The sequence below is a fragment of the Vigna umbellata genome, chromosome 1, assembly GCF_029865625.1.
Source record: "Vigna umbellata cultivar VRB3 chromosome 1, Vumbellata_1.0, whole genome shotgun sequence".
Lineage (NCBI taxonomy): Eukaryota > Viridiplantae > Streptophyta > Magnoliopsida > Fabales > Fabaceae > Vigna > Vigna umbellata.
Window position 1 is genome coordinate 81,629,534 of NC_142165.1, and position 16,318 is coordinate 81,645,851.

General features: G+C 34.3%; 1 protein-coding gene and 1 pseudogene across 1 annotated transcript; one reads left to right on the forward strand and one right to left on the reverse strand.

Annotated features, from left to right (window-relative positions):
* Window positions 1–2,934: 2,934 nt before the first annotated feature.
* Window positions 2,935–4,394, reverse strand: LOC148206586 (uncharacterized; annotated as a pseudogene).
* Window positions 4,395–7,464: 3,070 nt separating this feature from the next.
* Window positions 7,465–10,022, forward strand: LOC148206587 (uncharacterized). The gene is made up of 8 exons (XM_088113871.1): window positions 7,465–7,512; window positions 7,655–8,830; window positions 9,028–9,081; window positions 9,275–9,303; window positions 9,414–9,488; window positions 9,594–9,684; window positions 9,817–9,903; window positions 9,996–10,022. The coding sequence occupies exons 1-8, from the start codon at window positions 7,465–7,467 to the stop codon at window positions 10,020–10,022; spliced, it is 1,587 nt and encodes a 528-aa protein (XP_087969997.1).
* The last annotated feature ends 6,296 nt before the right edge of the window (window positions 10,023–16,318 follow it).

A 16,318-nucleotide genomic window follows, 5' to 3' on the forward strand; every position in this document is an offset into this window, starting at 1 on the left:
AGTTCAGGCCCTTGGTGAGGATGTCCGCAAGTTGGTTCTGAGTGGACACATATGGTGCGCAAATCATGCCACTGTCAAGTTTTTCCTTGATAAAGTGTCTATCGACTTCAATATGTTTAGTCCTATCATGTTGAACCGGATTGTGAGCTATGCTAATTGCAGATTTATTGTCACAATATAACCTCATAGGTTCGTCCCACTTTATCTTCAAGTCTTCCAATATAATCTTCAGCCATAGAAGTTCACATATTTCGTGGGTCATTGCACGAAATTCTGCTTCAACACTTGATCTAGCCACTACACTCTGTTTTTTACTCTTCCAAGTGACTAAGTTTCCACCGAGGAAGGTGCAGTATCCCGTGGTTGACCTTCTATCTACAACTGACCCTGCATAGTCTGCATCTGTATATGCTTCAAGACTTACACTCTTGTTCCGCGTGAACAAAATTCCTCTTCCGGAGGTTCCTTTTAAGTACTGAACAATCCTAAGGGCAGCTTGTAGATGAGCTTCCTTTGGTTAGTGCATAAATTGGCTTACTAGACTTACAGCAAAAGCAATGTCTGGTCTAGTATGAGATAAGTAAATAAGTCTGTCCACAAGTCTTTGATACATTTCCTTGTCCACCGCAATATCCTCCTCCATACTTCCCAATTTTATATTTGGATCAACTGGAGTACTTGCTGGTCTGCAGCCTGTCTTCCCTGTTTCTTTGAGCAGATCAGTAATATACTTTTGTTGAGATATGAAGATCTCTTTCTTGGAATGAGCCACTTCAATTCCCAAAAAAGATTTAAGCCTCCCTAGCGTCTTGATCTCAAATTCAGTGGCAAGACACTCACTTAACACTTGTTGTTCCTGCTTGTCGTCCCCACTTACTATAATATCATCTACATACACTAATAAAAGTGTTACTCCCCCTGAAACTGAATGTTTGATAAATAATGTGTGATATCCTTGGCTCTGTTTGTAGCCCAGACCTGTCATGACCTTGGTAAATCTTCCAAAGCATGCTCTTGGATATTGTTTTAGCCCATATAGAGCCTTTCTTAGTTTGCAAACAGTTTCAGCAGCAACCCGATCATTGTAGCCAGGGGCAATTCCATGTATATTTCTTCTTTAAGATCTCCATGCAAAAAGACATTTTTCACATCAAATTGCTGCAGATCCCAATCATTATTAGCTGCCAATGACAATATTATTCTGACCGTGTTCATCTTAGCAACCGGGGTAAATGTCTCCAAGTAATTAACTCCATAGGTTTGAGTGAAGCCTTTAGCTACCAACCTTGTCTTGTGACGTTCAATGGTCCCATCGGCCCTATACTTTATTGTATATACCCACTTACATTCAACTGGTTTTTTTCCAGGAGGTAGAGTGACAAGTTCCCAAGTTCTATTTTTGTTTAACGCATCCATTTTCACATCCATGGCATGTTACCATTTCCTGTCAGACAATGCTTCAGATACAAAGGAAAGTGTGTGTGTGGAGTTGAGGTTAGTGAGAAAAGTTTTATGGGTAGGAGAGAATTTTTCAAAGGATAAAAATTTGACAGTGGGTAAAGTGGTTGTTGGGTGCATGTTCTAGTTCCCTTTCTAAGGGCAATGGGCAGGTCCAGAGTTTGGTCCACCTGTGCTTCTAGATTTTCTGACAAAAGCTCATTAGAATCACTTAAATTTATAGGATTTGAAGGTGTTACCTCATGCAGTGACGGTGGGTTGGATTCTTGGACATTGCCGGATCTTGGAATGACCTTTTCTCTCCTTGAATATACCAGATTTTTCCCAAACTTTCTGCCTCCATCAGGTGCAGGTGCAGGCTGTTTTGTTGGTTCAGGTGCAGGAGTAGTTGCAAGAGGTCTCACTGGTTCAGGTGCAACATGTTCAATGCTTCCCTCAGTTTCAGGGTCAATTTCTGGGCCAATTTCAGGTCCAAACGTCATATTCGGGGACATGAGAGTCTCATCTTCTTGTCTTACATTCTTCCCCTGAAGATGAGGCTGTTTAAAGTAACTTTCTTGTTCGTTGAAGGTGACATCTCTTGACACATAGAATCTTTTTGAGAGGGGTTGAAAACATTTGTACCCTTTTTGTGTGGTAGAGTACCCTAAGAAGACACACTTGACAGCCCTAGGATCCAACTTTCCCCTTTCATTACTATGAATATGCACAAAGGATACACACCCAAATATTCTAGGTTGGAGGTTATTTGTAGGATCTAAGTGTGGGTAGAACGAGGATAGAACTTCCATGGGACTTTTAGAGTTTAAAACCTTAGTGGGTAACCTATTAATTAGATAGGTGGCAGTAAGAAGGGCTTCCCCTCAAAATCTCTTAGGAACATGGTTTTGAAAAAGTAGAGCTCTAGTTTGATCTAATAGGTGCCCATTTTTCCTTTCTGCAATCCCATTCTGTTGAGGTGTGTTTACACATGAGGACTCATGGATTATCCCTTCCCTTTGGCAAAAATTGTTTAGTACAAGGTTAAAGTAGTCCTTGGCATTGTCAGACCTAATTCTTTTAATACTGACCCCAAATTGATTTTTAATCATTGAGACCAATTGGATAAACATAGAGCTAACTTCAGATTTTTGTTTCAATAAAAACACCCAAGTCACCCGGGTACAATCATCAATGAATGTTAAAAACCATTTAGCACCTGAGATATTAGGAACATAGGTAGGACCCCATACATCAATGTGAACAAGAGAAAACGGGAGAGAACTCATCTTATTGCTAATGGGAAAAGGTACAAGCTTGTGTTTTGCAAACTCACAATCCTCACAATGGAGACTCTCCACATTTAAATTTTTAAACAGGGAAGGAAACAACACTTTTATAACACGGAATGATGGATGTCCTAGCTAGTAATGATGAAGTTGAGCTTTCTCTTTATTGGTCATGATGGATGTAGATATAAGACTCTTGGTAGGCATATTAGGGTTCTCCATGTAGTATAGTCCAATCGTCCTCCCCGAGTTCTTGTCCTGCAAGATACAAGCGTTGTTGTAAAAGACAACATTACATGAAAGATCTTTGATAAGTTTTTGTATGGAAATCAAGTTGGTGGATAGTTTAGGGACATGAAGGACATTTTTTCAGGTCATGGATGGGCTTATTTGGACCTCTCCTTGTCCGACTGCAATTATAAGGGTTCCATCTACGGTAGAAATTTTATTGTTGCTAGGACATGGGGAATACGTGGAAAAGTATTTAGGTAAGGGGGTCATATGGTCAGTGGCTCCAGAGTCTAATATCCAGTAATGTGTAAATGGTGTATCTGAAACATTGAGCCCAAACAAAAATGGAAACTTACTAGAGTATGTCAATGTACACGTACCTGTACTGGTGGGCTTCTCCAATTTACTAAGAAGTGCTCTTACCCGTTCTATCTCTTCATGATTCAACTATACAGATTCTTCACTTTGACCATTAGCAATGTACGCTTTCCCTTGCCCTCCATTTTTGTATACGCCTCCTTTTTGCCCCCACTCTCGGCTTGGGTTTTTTGGCCCCCATTCTCGACTTGAGATCTTTCCATCTTTCAGCCCCCATTCTCGGCTTGGGGGTTTTCCGTGTAATTTCCAACACTTTTCCCTTGTGTGGCGAGGCTTATTACAATGAGTACACCAAACCTCCTCATGTTTTTTCTCCATATTGGGAACCCAGTTTTTTTCTGGTTGGAAATCATGATTGTTCCTCCTTCAGCTATCAATGTAGAATTTTCGGTGGTTGAGGTTTCCAACATCAACCCTCTCTTGCTTTCTTCATTCCGGATAATGGCCACCACTTCATTAAGCCCTGGAACCTTTTCTTTTCCCAGGATTTGGATTCAAACTTGGTCATATTCAGGGTTTAGGCCTACCAAAAAATCATAGACCCTATCTTGTTCAATATACTCCTTTAGAATTGCTGAGTCTTCTGAGCATTTTGCTTTTATAACTCGATAGTGATCCAGTTCCATCCATAGAGACTTGAGTTGATTGGCATATTTTGTGACTGATTTATTTCCCTGTTTGGCAACCACAGTCTTCACTTTTACATCATAAATTTGAGCAGCATCCTTGGCCTTAGAGTAAGTTTGTTCAGCTGCCTCCCAAATTTCTTTTGTTGATTTCAGAAACATACAGGTATCACTGATTTCTGGGACCATTGAATTCCATAGCCATGCCAAGATCATGGAGTCTTCTTCATCCCATGATTTGAATTTGGGATCAGTCTCATCTGGTGTATTACCAGTCAGGTGACTGATCTTCCCTTTACCTTTCAAGATGGTCTTAATGATTTGAGACCATTTGAGATAGTTCTTCCCATTTAATATAAGTGGAATGAATATTCTGCATTTCTCCAGTGGTTCGGGGACTGTCCCCAGTTTCCAGATTCACTACTTCAGTCATAACAAGGAGGAATCAAGGTGGAAGGAGTTACGCTGCAATGAAGGCTAGCTCTGGGGCGCAACAATAAAGGCTGGGATTTTAGGTTACAGATCGCGCAACAATGAAAGCTGCGGCTGCAGTTTGGTGGCACGGTCGAGACTCCCAAGGATCGAGAGCTCTGATACCATCTCAAATATAGAAGGAATATTATTTCTTTCTTATTCTCATTATGAGGTTATTAACCTCTATAAATATACATGGGTTAGCTGCATATTTTAGGAAATGCATACTGTTAATTCTAAGAAACAAATCCCTATGATTACGGGATCAATCATACATAAATAAACCTAATAAATGCAGCACATAACTGTTGCATAAATACAGTCCATCAAATATAAAAACATCCTAAAATATATCGCGACAATTATTACCACGTCAATCATGGTTTTTGACAGCAGTAATAGAGAAAAACGACTACAAACAAATAAAAAATTAATTACTTATAAAATTTCCATGGCTAATAATACATTTAAATTTATTTCAAACCCAATTAAACTCTCTCATATATTTAAATGCTTCTATCCTTCATCATGATTCTTCTATCCTTCATTCCAGCTTTCCAAGTGCAATAATCCTTCTTTACCTTGTTGTTCTTGGACGAACTTGAAACCTACACTGCTCCTTGCATTAAAAGTCGGGTTCTTTACTATCCTTGTGGCAAACTTGTTTTTTTTTCTGTGGCGGACTCATTCTTTTTTTTAGTCGACTTGTTATTCTTTTTGGCTACTTTTGAGGTTTCTGTCAATAGGTTGAATTTCTTTTAAGAGATTAAACCACACTCATGTATTGTTGCACTCAATTACATCGATCTCCTCATTCATTTTAAGTCGTCACTTTTCATCTTGCATTTCAAGTGCAGTTCTAAGAGCCTTCTCGACTTGTAACTATTTTTGCAATCTTGAAACATCTTATTCAAGTCCCAAGCACTGTTTATGTAAAAACCCATTTTCTTCTAAACTTGTTTGTAGAATTGCATTGCCTCTAACCTTCTTTTTAATTTTTGTAGCAAATAACCTTTTTAAGCTTTAACCTTTAAATAGCAAGCTTGACTTCACACATGTGATTGTTTGCATTCGTGTCAAGATAACACACCAAGTTATCTAGGCTCTCTACTCGCTCCATTGACTTTTTCAAGCTATCGATGCCACATAGACCTATCTAAGCTATTTGCATGCTCTACTAAGCTACGCAAGCTGTCCAAGCACCTAACCCAACTATTCGAGTTGTTCACTTGCTTCATCAAGCTACTCAGGCTCCCCACCAAACTCTTGATAAGCTCTATCGAATTCTCCATGCCCCTTATCGAGCTTTTCGAGTTGTCCAGGCACCTTACTAAGATACCTAAACAACTCAGATATGTTGCCAAATTGTTCAATTTCATATGCTTGGTGCATGAGCTACTACCATTTTAAGATCGGTACCTTGGCTTCCAAGCTCAGTATGAATGGTCCTTAAACTTAGATTGATTTTCAACCTTCCCATCAATAAAGCTGCTTCTTTCTCTTAAACATTCTATGTGAGACCTTACCAATATTGGCAATTTTTCAAATTCGAAATTTTTAGCAAAATGTCTTTACCATAATTAAAGCACTTATCCAAGTAACACACCTTTGTATAATGACAAAATTTGCCACTCTTAAAGCACTCAACATATGAGTTGCTCGACCGACCTCCTCTCCATTAACTTCGTCTTCTTTCACACCAATTTTGTTGGTCGAATCTTCTTTCTCCTCTTGACTTCTACCATTAGAACCACTTCCTCTACCTTTTTGGTCTTGTCCTCTACATTAAGTGTTATGGGTTTTCTCATCTTTAATTGACATCTTCGTTTGGAGTAATTGATTAAAGGATCCAACAAGCTCTTTAACCGAGAGCGTTAGCGGGCCTTTTGACTCTTCAATTGTGAAGACCACATTCTTAAAGTAATCAGTCAACAACCTTAAAATTTTGTCCACAACTCGGCTAGCGAGTAACATCTCTCTATATTTGCTGAGCTGGTTCACCACAATTTCTACTGAAGTAATGTACTTAAACTCCTTCTGTCTCTTTGATCTTCATACACTCTAGTTAGCCCTTGAGTGTTTGAAGTTAGACTTGCTTCACTCGGTCGTTCCCCTTATGCGTCTTTTTTAGAATGTCCCACGCTTCTTTTGAAGATTTTGCACTTTCATTCTTTCCAAAGTCAAACTCATGAGTAACTCAATATAATACATACAAGATTGCCTTTTCCTTTGTGCATGATGCTTTCAACACATTCATGTGGGAATTCAAAAAATTCGTTGTATTTATTGGTTCTTCATGACCATTTTCCACCACCTCCCAATTATTTAGGAATCTAAGAAGAGTCTTCATTCAGAGACTCCAATTATCATACTTGATAACTTTCATCAGCTGAACAAAAATATACTATTTGTAAAGTTGATCATAATACTAATCTTCTCAAAGAACTCTCAAACATTCAAGCTTTCTAACATTGATTGATGACAACAAATTTCATTTGAGAAAAACTAATTCCTATGTTGTTGTTGTTATTATTATTGGTACAATCAACAATACAATTTATAGACTATTTTTTATTGTTGTATTCAAAACAAACAAAAAAACGGCTAACACATTAATTACTCATTATATATTCCAATTACTAATACATTAATTACCATAAGACACCAATAGTTAAAACATTAATCACTCATAAAGTCTATTCCAAACCCAAAATTATACACCAAAATTTTCCTTCACATGCATTTTTATACTTTTGTGTATCTCTTGCCGTATATTTATTAGTGGAGAATAATACACTAAGAATTTAATATAGGTAAAACTAACTACTGTGATAACATTCTTCCGATATAAGCTAGCAAAAGTTGCATCTGATGTTGTTTAGATTTCTGTTTCCCTTATTAGTTAGTAACTGCTTGGAAAATCTCAGCTATTCTTGCTAAATTTACGCCAATTGTTTAAGAAAATTCTTCTGTTGTTCATATTCTATTTCTGTTTAATATTTTCAGGAGACCGATACTCGGCGAGTAGCATGAACATCGGACAGCCAAGCATTCAGGGTTTCCAAAATGTTAGACGTGTAAGTATAAACTTTATTTTTTATTTGTTTAAAGCTTACTTGCTAGAATAACCGTCTTGGAGTTAAACTTGTGTCGTTTTCCATCTATTTTGTGTTCGTTCATTATTTACTTTGTCTGAACATGAAACACTTTCTTGTTCAGGAGTCTGCAAGCAAACTACCCCTGGTTGCACCACAGGTAACAAGTGAGATGCATGCTCCTTCCACTGGCTGTTTCGTGCCTATGGATTCCTATGCAGAAATAATGTCACTGCTAAGTGATGACAACAATGATTATCAACAAGACCAGCCAAGGAAAAAGTCCAAGACATCTGTACCAACTTCTGAAGAAGAGGACTCCTTGGCATACCTTTTTCAACTAGATCAGCCAGTTTCCTTAGATGAGATTCTTGGACAAGGGCAATCACTGTTTTCTAAGACACAAGTGGGAGGAGAATCATCACAGGTTCTGAGGGACATTGTACCACAAAGTGTAACAAGAGGCTCAGCCTCAACTATTCAACTGACCTCAAATTCATCTGAGAGAATGAACATTTCGATTTCACCAGGGATAGTTGCATGCACTTCCTCAGGGTCCTCAAATGGACTAGCTCATGAACTAGGAGGCAACATGGGCGTAGTAAACCCTATGTTCGGTTCAGAATTAAACTGTTTAAATTCTAGTTTGTCATTGCCTCAAAATAACCCAAAATTTTGGCCTGCGGGATCAAATGCACTGTTTCCTCCTCAAACTGCTGCTTCATTTGGTGATTCCACCTTTCTTGATACAATAGAGAACTCAAACATTCAGTTTGAATCATCAAGCTTCCCAATGCTTCAATATGGTTCTGCTAGCGCTGAAAGTTCCAGTTCTGATTTTGGAAATTCACTAACTGAATTTCAATATCCGAACAGCTCAGTAAATCCTTATGATTGTGCTAGTGTTGGTCCTATTGGGAGTTCAATTGTTGGTGATCGTGCTGGTGGCAGTACTCTTGATGGAAACTCGTTCTCTCAATTTCAACCACCAAGTTTCCCTGTGCATCGTTATGGTAGTCTTACTGCTGGTGTTGCTTGTGGCAGTGCAAGTACTGATGCTATTGTTGTTACTTCTGCTTCTGCTGCAAATGGTAGTGCTAATCTTTATGGTAGTCGTCAACAATTTACAAAACGCAATCAGTTCGAAATGAGAGGAATCGATCCACTAGGTGTACCTTCTGCAATGGTACCAAACCCTTTGGCTTCTCCTGTGCCAATCATGCCTCAGTGTAATCAGACACAGCTTTTGCCTCGCCAACCATTTCTACCCGATTTTCAAGACTTCATGCCAGCATGGGAGGTAAATTAAGTTCTCTCATTCATTCATAAATGTCCAACATAATATGCTATCAAAATTTCAAAATACACTGTTAACATTAATTGTACTTGTTGCGTTTGTCCTTTATATATTCGAAATTTATATCACAGATAGAATAAGTACTTGAATGTTAAATTTAATATTATTGGTTTATATATATCTATATTTTTTGTATCTAGGGATTTCTGGTTGGAAGTATTCACCCATATTGCGCATTCTTTAATCAAGCAAAGGTTTGATTTATTGAAGACTAAGTCTTTCTTAATTGTTAGAATGTCTAATTTGATAATATATATATATATATATATATATATATATATATATATATAAGAAGGAGCTTATATTTTTATATTTTATTTATTTAAGAAACTGCAATATATTCAGTAGAAAGTACTGAAGTTTTTCCCTCTCTTCCCTGTGAAACAGGCCTGGAGGAAGAAAACATCACCTGTCACGTAAGGGATCTTCTCATAACCATAACTGTTCTTTGTTATAATTGAAAAACACACATTTGCCAATGCTAATGGAAAAACAAAAATTATAAATAAATTTAAAACATTTGCAGGATTACATATCAGTGGTCGACTACGCTGGAGATCGCCCTCTACTTACCCAAAAAGGCTGTCATGCATACAATGAGGTGATTAATGGCATGATGTTATTGTTGTCATGTTTTTTAGAAAAATTATTAGCATTATCTATTGTAAAGAAATCTTATACACTTTTTTATAACATTTAAACTTAGGACTTATGGTGGAATCCTTGATGATGTGTTATTTGAAGTAACTCAATTCGACAACCTTGATCTGTACCACCATCTCACAAGTAACAATTTGGTTAGTCATATACATTCGAATCGATTCCCTCATGTTAGATTTTAACATAAAATGATCTTTCATGTTTGCCACCGACTGAAGGATAAATTCAACTGCATTCAAGGTTCATTTTAACGTTTCATCTCTGTGCAGTGTGCAAAAATTGCTCTCCCTTCTCATACTTTAACATTGTCTACAACTGAAAACAAGCACTGCTACACGGGGTCGATTTTCCCAGGGGTGAGTGTGATGTTATTACTTGAGATTATCATTTGCTTTTCGTGAGTTTCAAGTTGTCTTTTGATCCAACACGTAGATATTTAATGTCACAGGATGCAGTGTTTGTTGAACCACTCTGAAGTATGCTTTTGGCTCTCAAGAAGTAGCAACTTTGCGTAACCAATTTCTGTGACTCTGGGTGGCTTGTTTGTGACTCTAATTATGACTGTGATTTATAAGGTTTTGTTTCAGACATTTTCTAACTTAGGTACTATGAATTATTTTTTATCTAAATTTGGTTATGTTTTCTTGAATTATAGTTCTATTTTATCGGTTTGGTCGTATACCATCGATTGCAGCGATTTGGCCTGGTATTTTATGGAATTATCTTATGTCAGTGCAAAACAAAATTAAAATTATGACATTTTCGGATGGGAAATGTGTTAGCAAATAAACCTTAATATGAATAATCGTATTAACTTACCTATATACTTCTTTGTGTTTTTTCATGTAAACAAAACATTATAAACTCTATTTTTCTTTTTCATCTCAAACCTTAAATTCTGTTATCAAGACGTAATTATTATCTATTAACCAATATAATAAACTTATGACTCTGTTATTCCTAAGCAAATTAACTACCCATAGAACAACTCATTTAAGGTTACTTAACCAAATCTCCATTAAACTTAAATCATTCATCATTCTTGGTTCTTTCATTAATAGTTAGGTTTTTCACTATATTTTTGTACTTGACATGCTCTTCTCTTTGACCCACTTGTTCTTCTCTTTTGTTGATTTGTACTTTAATTTCATTTTAGCTAACTTGTTCTTCACATTCTTGGTGACAATTTTGTTTTTAATTGAGATATGTACTTAGTATTCGACTTGTTATTACTTGAGTTCATATCAATATAATAATGATCTCCTTTTGAGATATTATACCACACCCACTTCACATCAACAAATTTAGCTCCTTTTGAGATGTGCACTTGTTCCACGAAGCTATATATATATGCTATGTGAGCTATGTGAGCTATCAAGGCACCTACCCAAACTATGCGAGCTATCAAGACATCTACCCGAATTATGCGAGCTTTCTATATCCTTTACTAGACAATCAGAGCTTTCCTTGCCCTTCTCCAGGCTTAGTTGTTTAGTCGACCTATCCACATTACTTAGTTGTTTTGTCAAGTTCATCGCACTACTTGACTGTTATGTCAAGTTCTCCAATTTCTTGTGCTCGACTCTCGAGATGCATCCCATCATCAAATACATCACTTCTTCAACTTCTTCTACAAGGTTAATCATCTTTTCCTTTCCATTCTCAGATCGACAAACTTTTTTTGTAAAATGCTTGCCATACCACAACTAAAGCACTAGTTTGAGTAACAGTCTTTTGCATAGTGATCATATTTGTCACACTAAGCACCAACATTTGAGTTGGTTGGCAAACCTTCTCTCCATGGACCTCATCCTCTTCCGTGTCAATTTTGTTGACTGAATTGTTCTTTCTTTTCTTGTCCTTAGCATCTATCACCAGGACCATTTCCTTTACCTCCTCAGTATTGTCTTCTTCCTTGAGTGTTACGAGCCTCTTCCTTCATTTGGAGTAACTTTTCAAGCAGTTTTCAATTCTTCTTCTTTCTCTTCTCGTGTGCCTTTAGGGATCCAACAAACTCTTCAATCGTAAGCGTTGACAAGTCCTTTGACTCCTTAATCACGAACACCATGTTCTCAAAGTCATCGGTCAATGACCTCATTCTCAACAACTTTGGTAGCTAGCAAGTAACATCTCTTCATTTCTACTATGCTAGTTCGCCACGGTTTCAACTTATATACTCGGCTAGTCTCTCGGTCTCCTTTATTCTCATCCTCTCCAGCTCTCCTCTAAGTGTGTAGCCTCACTTACTTCACTCGGGCATCCCCTTGATACTCCTTCTCTAGAATGTTCTAAACTTCTTTTGCTAATTTTGCATATTTTACATTTTGCAATTTTCTCAAAGTAAGACTTGGTACAGGAGGTACAAAGCTTCCTTCTCCTTCATGCACACTACTTTGAATGCATTTATCTGGGGCATTTGACCAATTTATAGTGTTTTTTGGTTTTACATGACCATTTTCCATGACTCCAGAATTTTTTTTGGACGTCAAGGAAAGCTTTTATCTTGAAACTCCAATTATCATAATTAATCATTTTTGTCAACTTGGGTTACTGTTTGTAAGATAGATTATCTCTCACTTTTTTTTTCTCACTCAAACACTCAATATACCACTTTGTTAACAAATAAACTTTATTTTGCCTTTTCATCTCCAAGTCTTAAACTTTTCTATTAAGACACAATTATTACCTATTAACCAATAAAATAAACTCATGACCCTTGGACTCTAAAATTCATAGTACTCCTAACCAAATTAACTACCCATAAAACAATTTTTTTTTCCATTTAAACTCAGTGAGTTATTGTTTATCTTAATTTTTTTATCTTTAAATAATCTAAATATTGAGGATATATTATTCATATATACCTAGGTTTACTATAAGGCTAACAAATTGATGAAAATAATATATACTTTTGACCTTTAAAATTTTTTCGTGTGGAGAAAATATAATTAAATTGAATTAGTAAGGAAGGAGAGGAACTTAAAAGATAAATTTTATTAAATAGTATTAATACTTAAGTGGATGAAAATAATATGATTTGTTTATGTAGAATTCATTTTATAGTGTTTACACCCACATTTTAAAAATGACCATCTGAGTTATATATAAAAAATTTAGTTCAAAACAATTATTTAAAATTCATGTAGAAATATGATGGTAAAAAGTAGATAAAATTGTTCAATTATAATTAGAACTAGACATTTAGTTTATTTTTATGAGTTTAGTGTGAGTGTATAGTATATATCGATAATAGTTAAGAAAAATTAAACATTGATACTGCATACAAACATAATATTTTTAAAATTAAAGCAAAAGAATATGATATGTATTGACTGTAGTAAAATGTATGTATATTTTGTCATTTAACATTAATATTAAAAGAAGTGAGAAAATCTAATCAAAACTATCCTTGAAATACACTCAAATAGAGAGGAGAATTTTCAAAAGAATAAAACTGTCATACTAACTTTTATATTTGTCATCGTATGAGTACTGACACTTGCAGAAAATAAATATGGAAAACACAAATCACAAGTTTCAACTTAAAATCCAATTTCAATTCTAAATCAATTTCAATATCAAACTGGTAATTAATTCAATTCCAATTCCAATTATAACGCATGTGAATCAATTTTAATTTCAAATCAAATTCAATTCCTAATTAAAGTCAAAGTTCAACCAACCTGCTTATATCAATTTCACTTTCAAATCAAATTCCAATTTCAATATTATGTTTACTTTGCAATAGTATTTTTCCTTTTAAATTAATTAATTAATATTAAAAAATAGAAAAATGGATAGGAATACGGACAAGGGTACAAATATATATATATATATATATATATATATATATATATATATATATATATATAGGGGTTTGCTAACGCGCGTACGCCTGTTTTTCAGTTGGTACATTTTAGCAATGTGTACCGGGTTTTAGTAGACAAAAATATCCTTATATATCATGGATACTAAGTGTTAAGGTTAAGGGTATTTTAATAATTTTCACTCTCAAAACTCAAAAAAAAAAAAGAAACCCCCAAACCCTTATTCACCTCTCTCATTCCTCTCAACCCTTTCTCTTTCTTCTTTCTCACTCCAGTCTTTTCTCTGTGATCCCTACTGTAGCCCTAATATCATAAACACTTGTCGTTAAACAATCTTACAAAAAAGTGATTTTATAATGAGTTTTCATCTTATAATTTTTGTCTTATCTAATTTTATCCAATTTTCACAAGCATAAAGGAATTGGTAATTGACCTGAAAAAAATCAGAAATACTCGCGGTTAAACAATTTCTTACAAAAAAATGATTTTATAATGAGTTTTTATTTTATAATTTTTGTCTCCTGGAAAAAAATCTGAAACACGTTGTTAAACAATTTCTTACAAAAAAATGACTTTATAATGAGTTTTCATTTTATAATTGTTGTCGTATATAATTTTATCTAATTTTCACAAGCATAATGACATCCGAAAGAATTGGTAATTGGCCTGAAGGGTTTTTTTAGAGATGATGATTCAACCTATGCAGATATGCAGATGATGAAATTAGAGAGGTTAGTGAAAATGGTGAAATTGAAGAGATCTTGAATGAACCTTTGCCTGAAGGTGAATATCTGTTTCTGATTTTTTCAATTGGGATGACAGAGAAAAGGTTGGAGTGAGAGAGATGAAAGAGAAAGGATTGAGAGGAATGAGAGAGGTGAGTAAGGGTTTGGGGGTTTCTTTTTTTTTTTTTTAAGTTTTGAGAATAAAAATTATTAAAATACCCTTAACCTTAAAACTTATAATCATAATATATAAGGGTATTTTTGTCTACTAAAATCCGGTACACATTGCTAAAATGTACCAACTGAAAACCAGGCGTACGCGCGTTAGCAAACCCCATATATATATATATATATATATATATATATATATATATATATATATATATATATATATATATATATATATATATATATATATATATATATATATATATATATATATATATATATATATATTAGGGATGAAACAAAATTTTATATATACCCATTATTTTTAACAATGATAATTTTCTTTTTTAAGAAGAGTAGAGATAGCAAACCTGTCATTGTCTTGTTCCATTGTCATCTCAACAATCTTACTCTATCTAATTTCCATTATTTTTTTACATGTAATTAATAATTAAACAATAAATTTCAAATATTTTTAACTTAATTGGAATTTTGATTCAATATTTTACAAAATCTCCAAGTTTAGTCTCTATTTTTTTTTCTGCACTTAGTATAATTCTTTCATTTTCAAATATTTGTAGTTTTGGTCATTAAATTATTCTAATAGAATTTTTCTGTCTTAATTTTTAATTAATAAACATTTTATTAAATTTTCAGTTCAAATATTGTTAGGGTTTTCGTAATTTATTACATGACACAATGACATTGGAAAAACATCTCTTATATATACATTTTTATTATTGAAGGACACATATCATGTGTCTCATAACGTGTCCCACAAAATATAAATTAACACGTAGATTTAAACTATTATTTTCCCACTTTTTTAAAAATAAATTATACAATTATCTTGTGTGAAAATATTAATTAAACTAACGAGAAAGATACATTCTGTGTCTTTATATTTTTGAAGAAAATAAAATTAAATGTAATAATTACTTAATTAGTAATAAATTATTTGTACTACGTTGTGTTTTTAACATTGTGACTAATTAATAGTGTATTATATGTTGAAATGTATGCCTTTTCAATTTTAAACTATGATTAAAAGGAGAATGAGAATATAATATATATATATATAGGGGTTTGCTAACGCGCGTACGCCTGTTTTTCAGTTGGTACATTTTAGCAATGTGTACCGGATTTTAGTAGACAAAAATACCCTTATATATCATGGATTCTAAGTTTTAAGATTAAGGGTATTTTAATAATTTTCATTCTCAAAACTTAAAAAAAAAAAAAAAAGAAACCCCCAAACCCTTGCTCACCTCTCTCATTCCTCTCAACCCTTTCTCTTTCATCTCTCTCACTCCAACCTTTTCTCTGTCATCCCTACTGTAGCCCCAATTGAAAATATCAGAAACACTTGCCTTTAAACAATTTGCCTTTGTAAAGAGTTGAGTCATTGACATATTCACCTTCAGGCAAAGGTTCATTCAAGATCTCTTCAATTTCACCATCTTCACTAATTTCTCTAATTTCATCATCTGCGTATGTTGAATCATCATCTCCAAAAAAAACACTCCAGACCAATTACCAATGCTTTCGGATGTCATTATGCTTGTGAAAATTAGATAAAATTATATACGACAAAAATTATAAAATGAAAACTCATTATAAAGTCATTTTTATAAAGAAATTGTTTAACAACGAGCGTTTCTGATTTTTTCCAGGCCAATTACCAATTCCTCTTATGTCATTATGCTTGTGAAAATTACATAAAATTAGATAAGACAAAAATTATAAAATAAAAACTCATTATAAAATCATTTTTTGTAAGAAATTGTTTACAAGTATTTCTGATTTTTTCCAGGTCAATTACCAATTCCTTTATGCTTGTGAAAATTGGATAAAATTAGATGAGACAAAAATTATAAGATCAAAACTCATTATAAAATCATTCTTTTGTAAGATTGTTTAACGACAAGTGTTTCTGATTTTTTCAATTGGGGCTACAGTAGGGTGTTTCTGATTTTTTCAATTGAGACTCCAGTAGGGATGACAGAGACAGTAGGGTGTTTCTGATTTTTTTCAATTGGGACTACAGTAGG

Coding starts and splice junctions, on each gene's coding strand:
- LOC148206587 (XM_088113871.1), top strand. CDS start 7,465: ATGAACATCGGACAGCCAAGCATTCAGGGTTTCCAAAATGTTAGACGT. Junction 8,831..9,027: donor ACTTCATGCCAGCATGGGAG/GTAAATTAAGTT, acceptor TTTTGTATCTAG/GGATTTCTGGTTGGAAGTAT. Junction 9,304..9,413: donor AAGAAAACATCACCTGTCAC/GTAAGGGATCTT, acceptor AAACATTTGCAG/GATTACATATCAGTGGTCGA.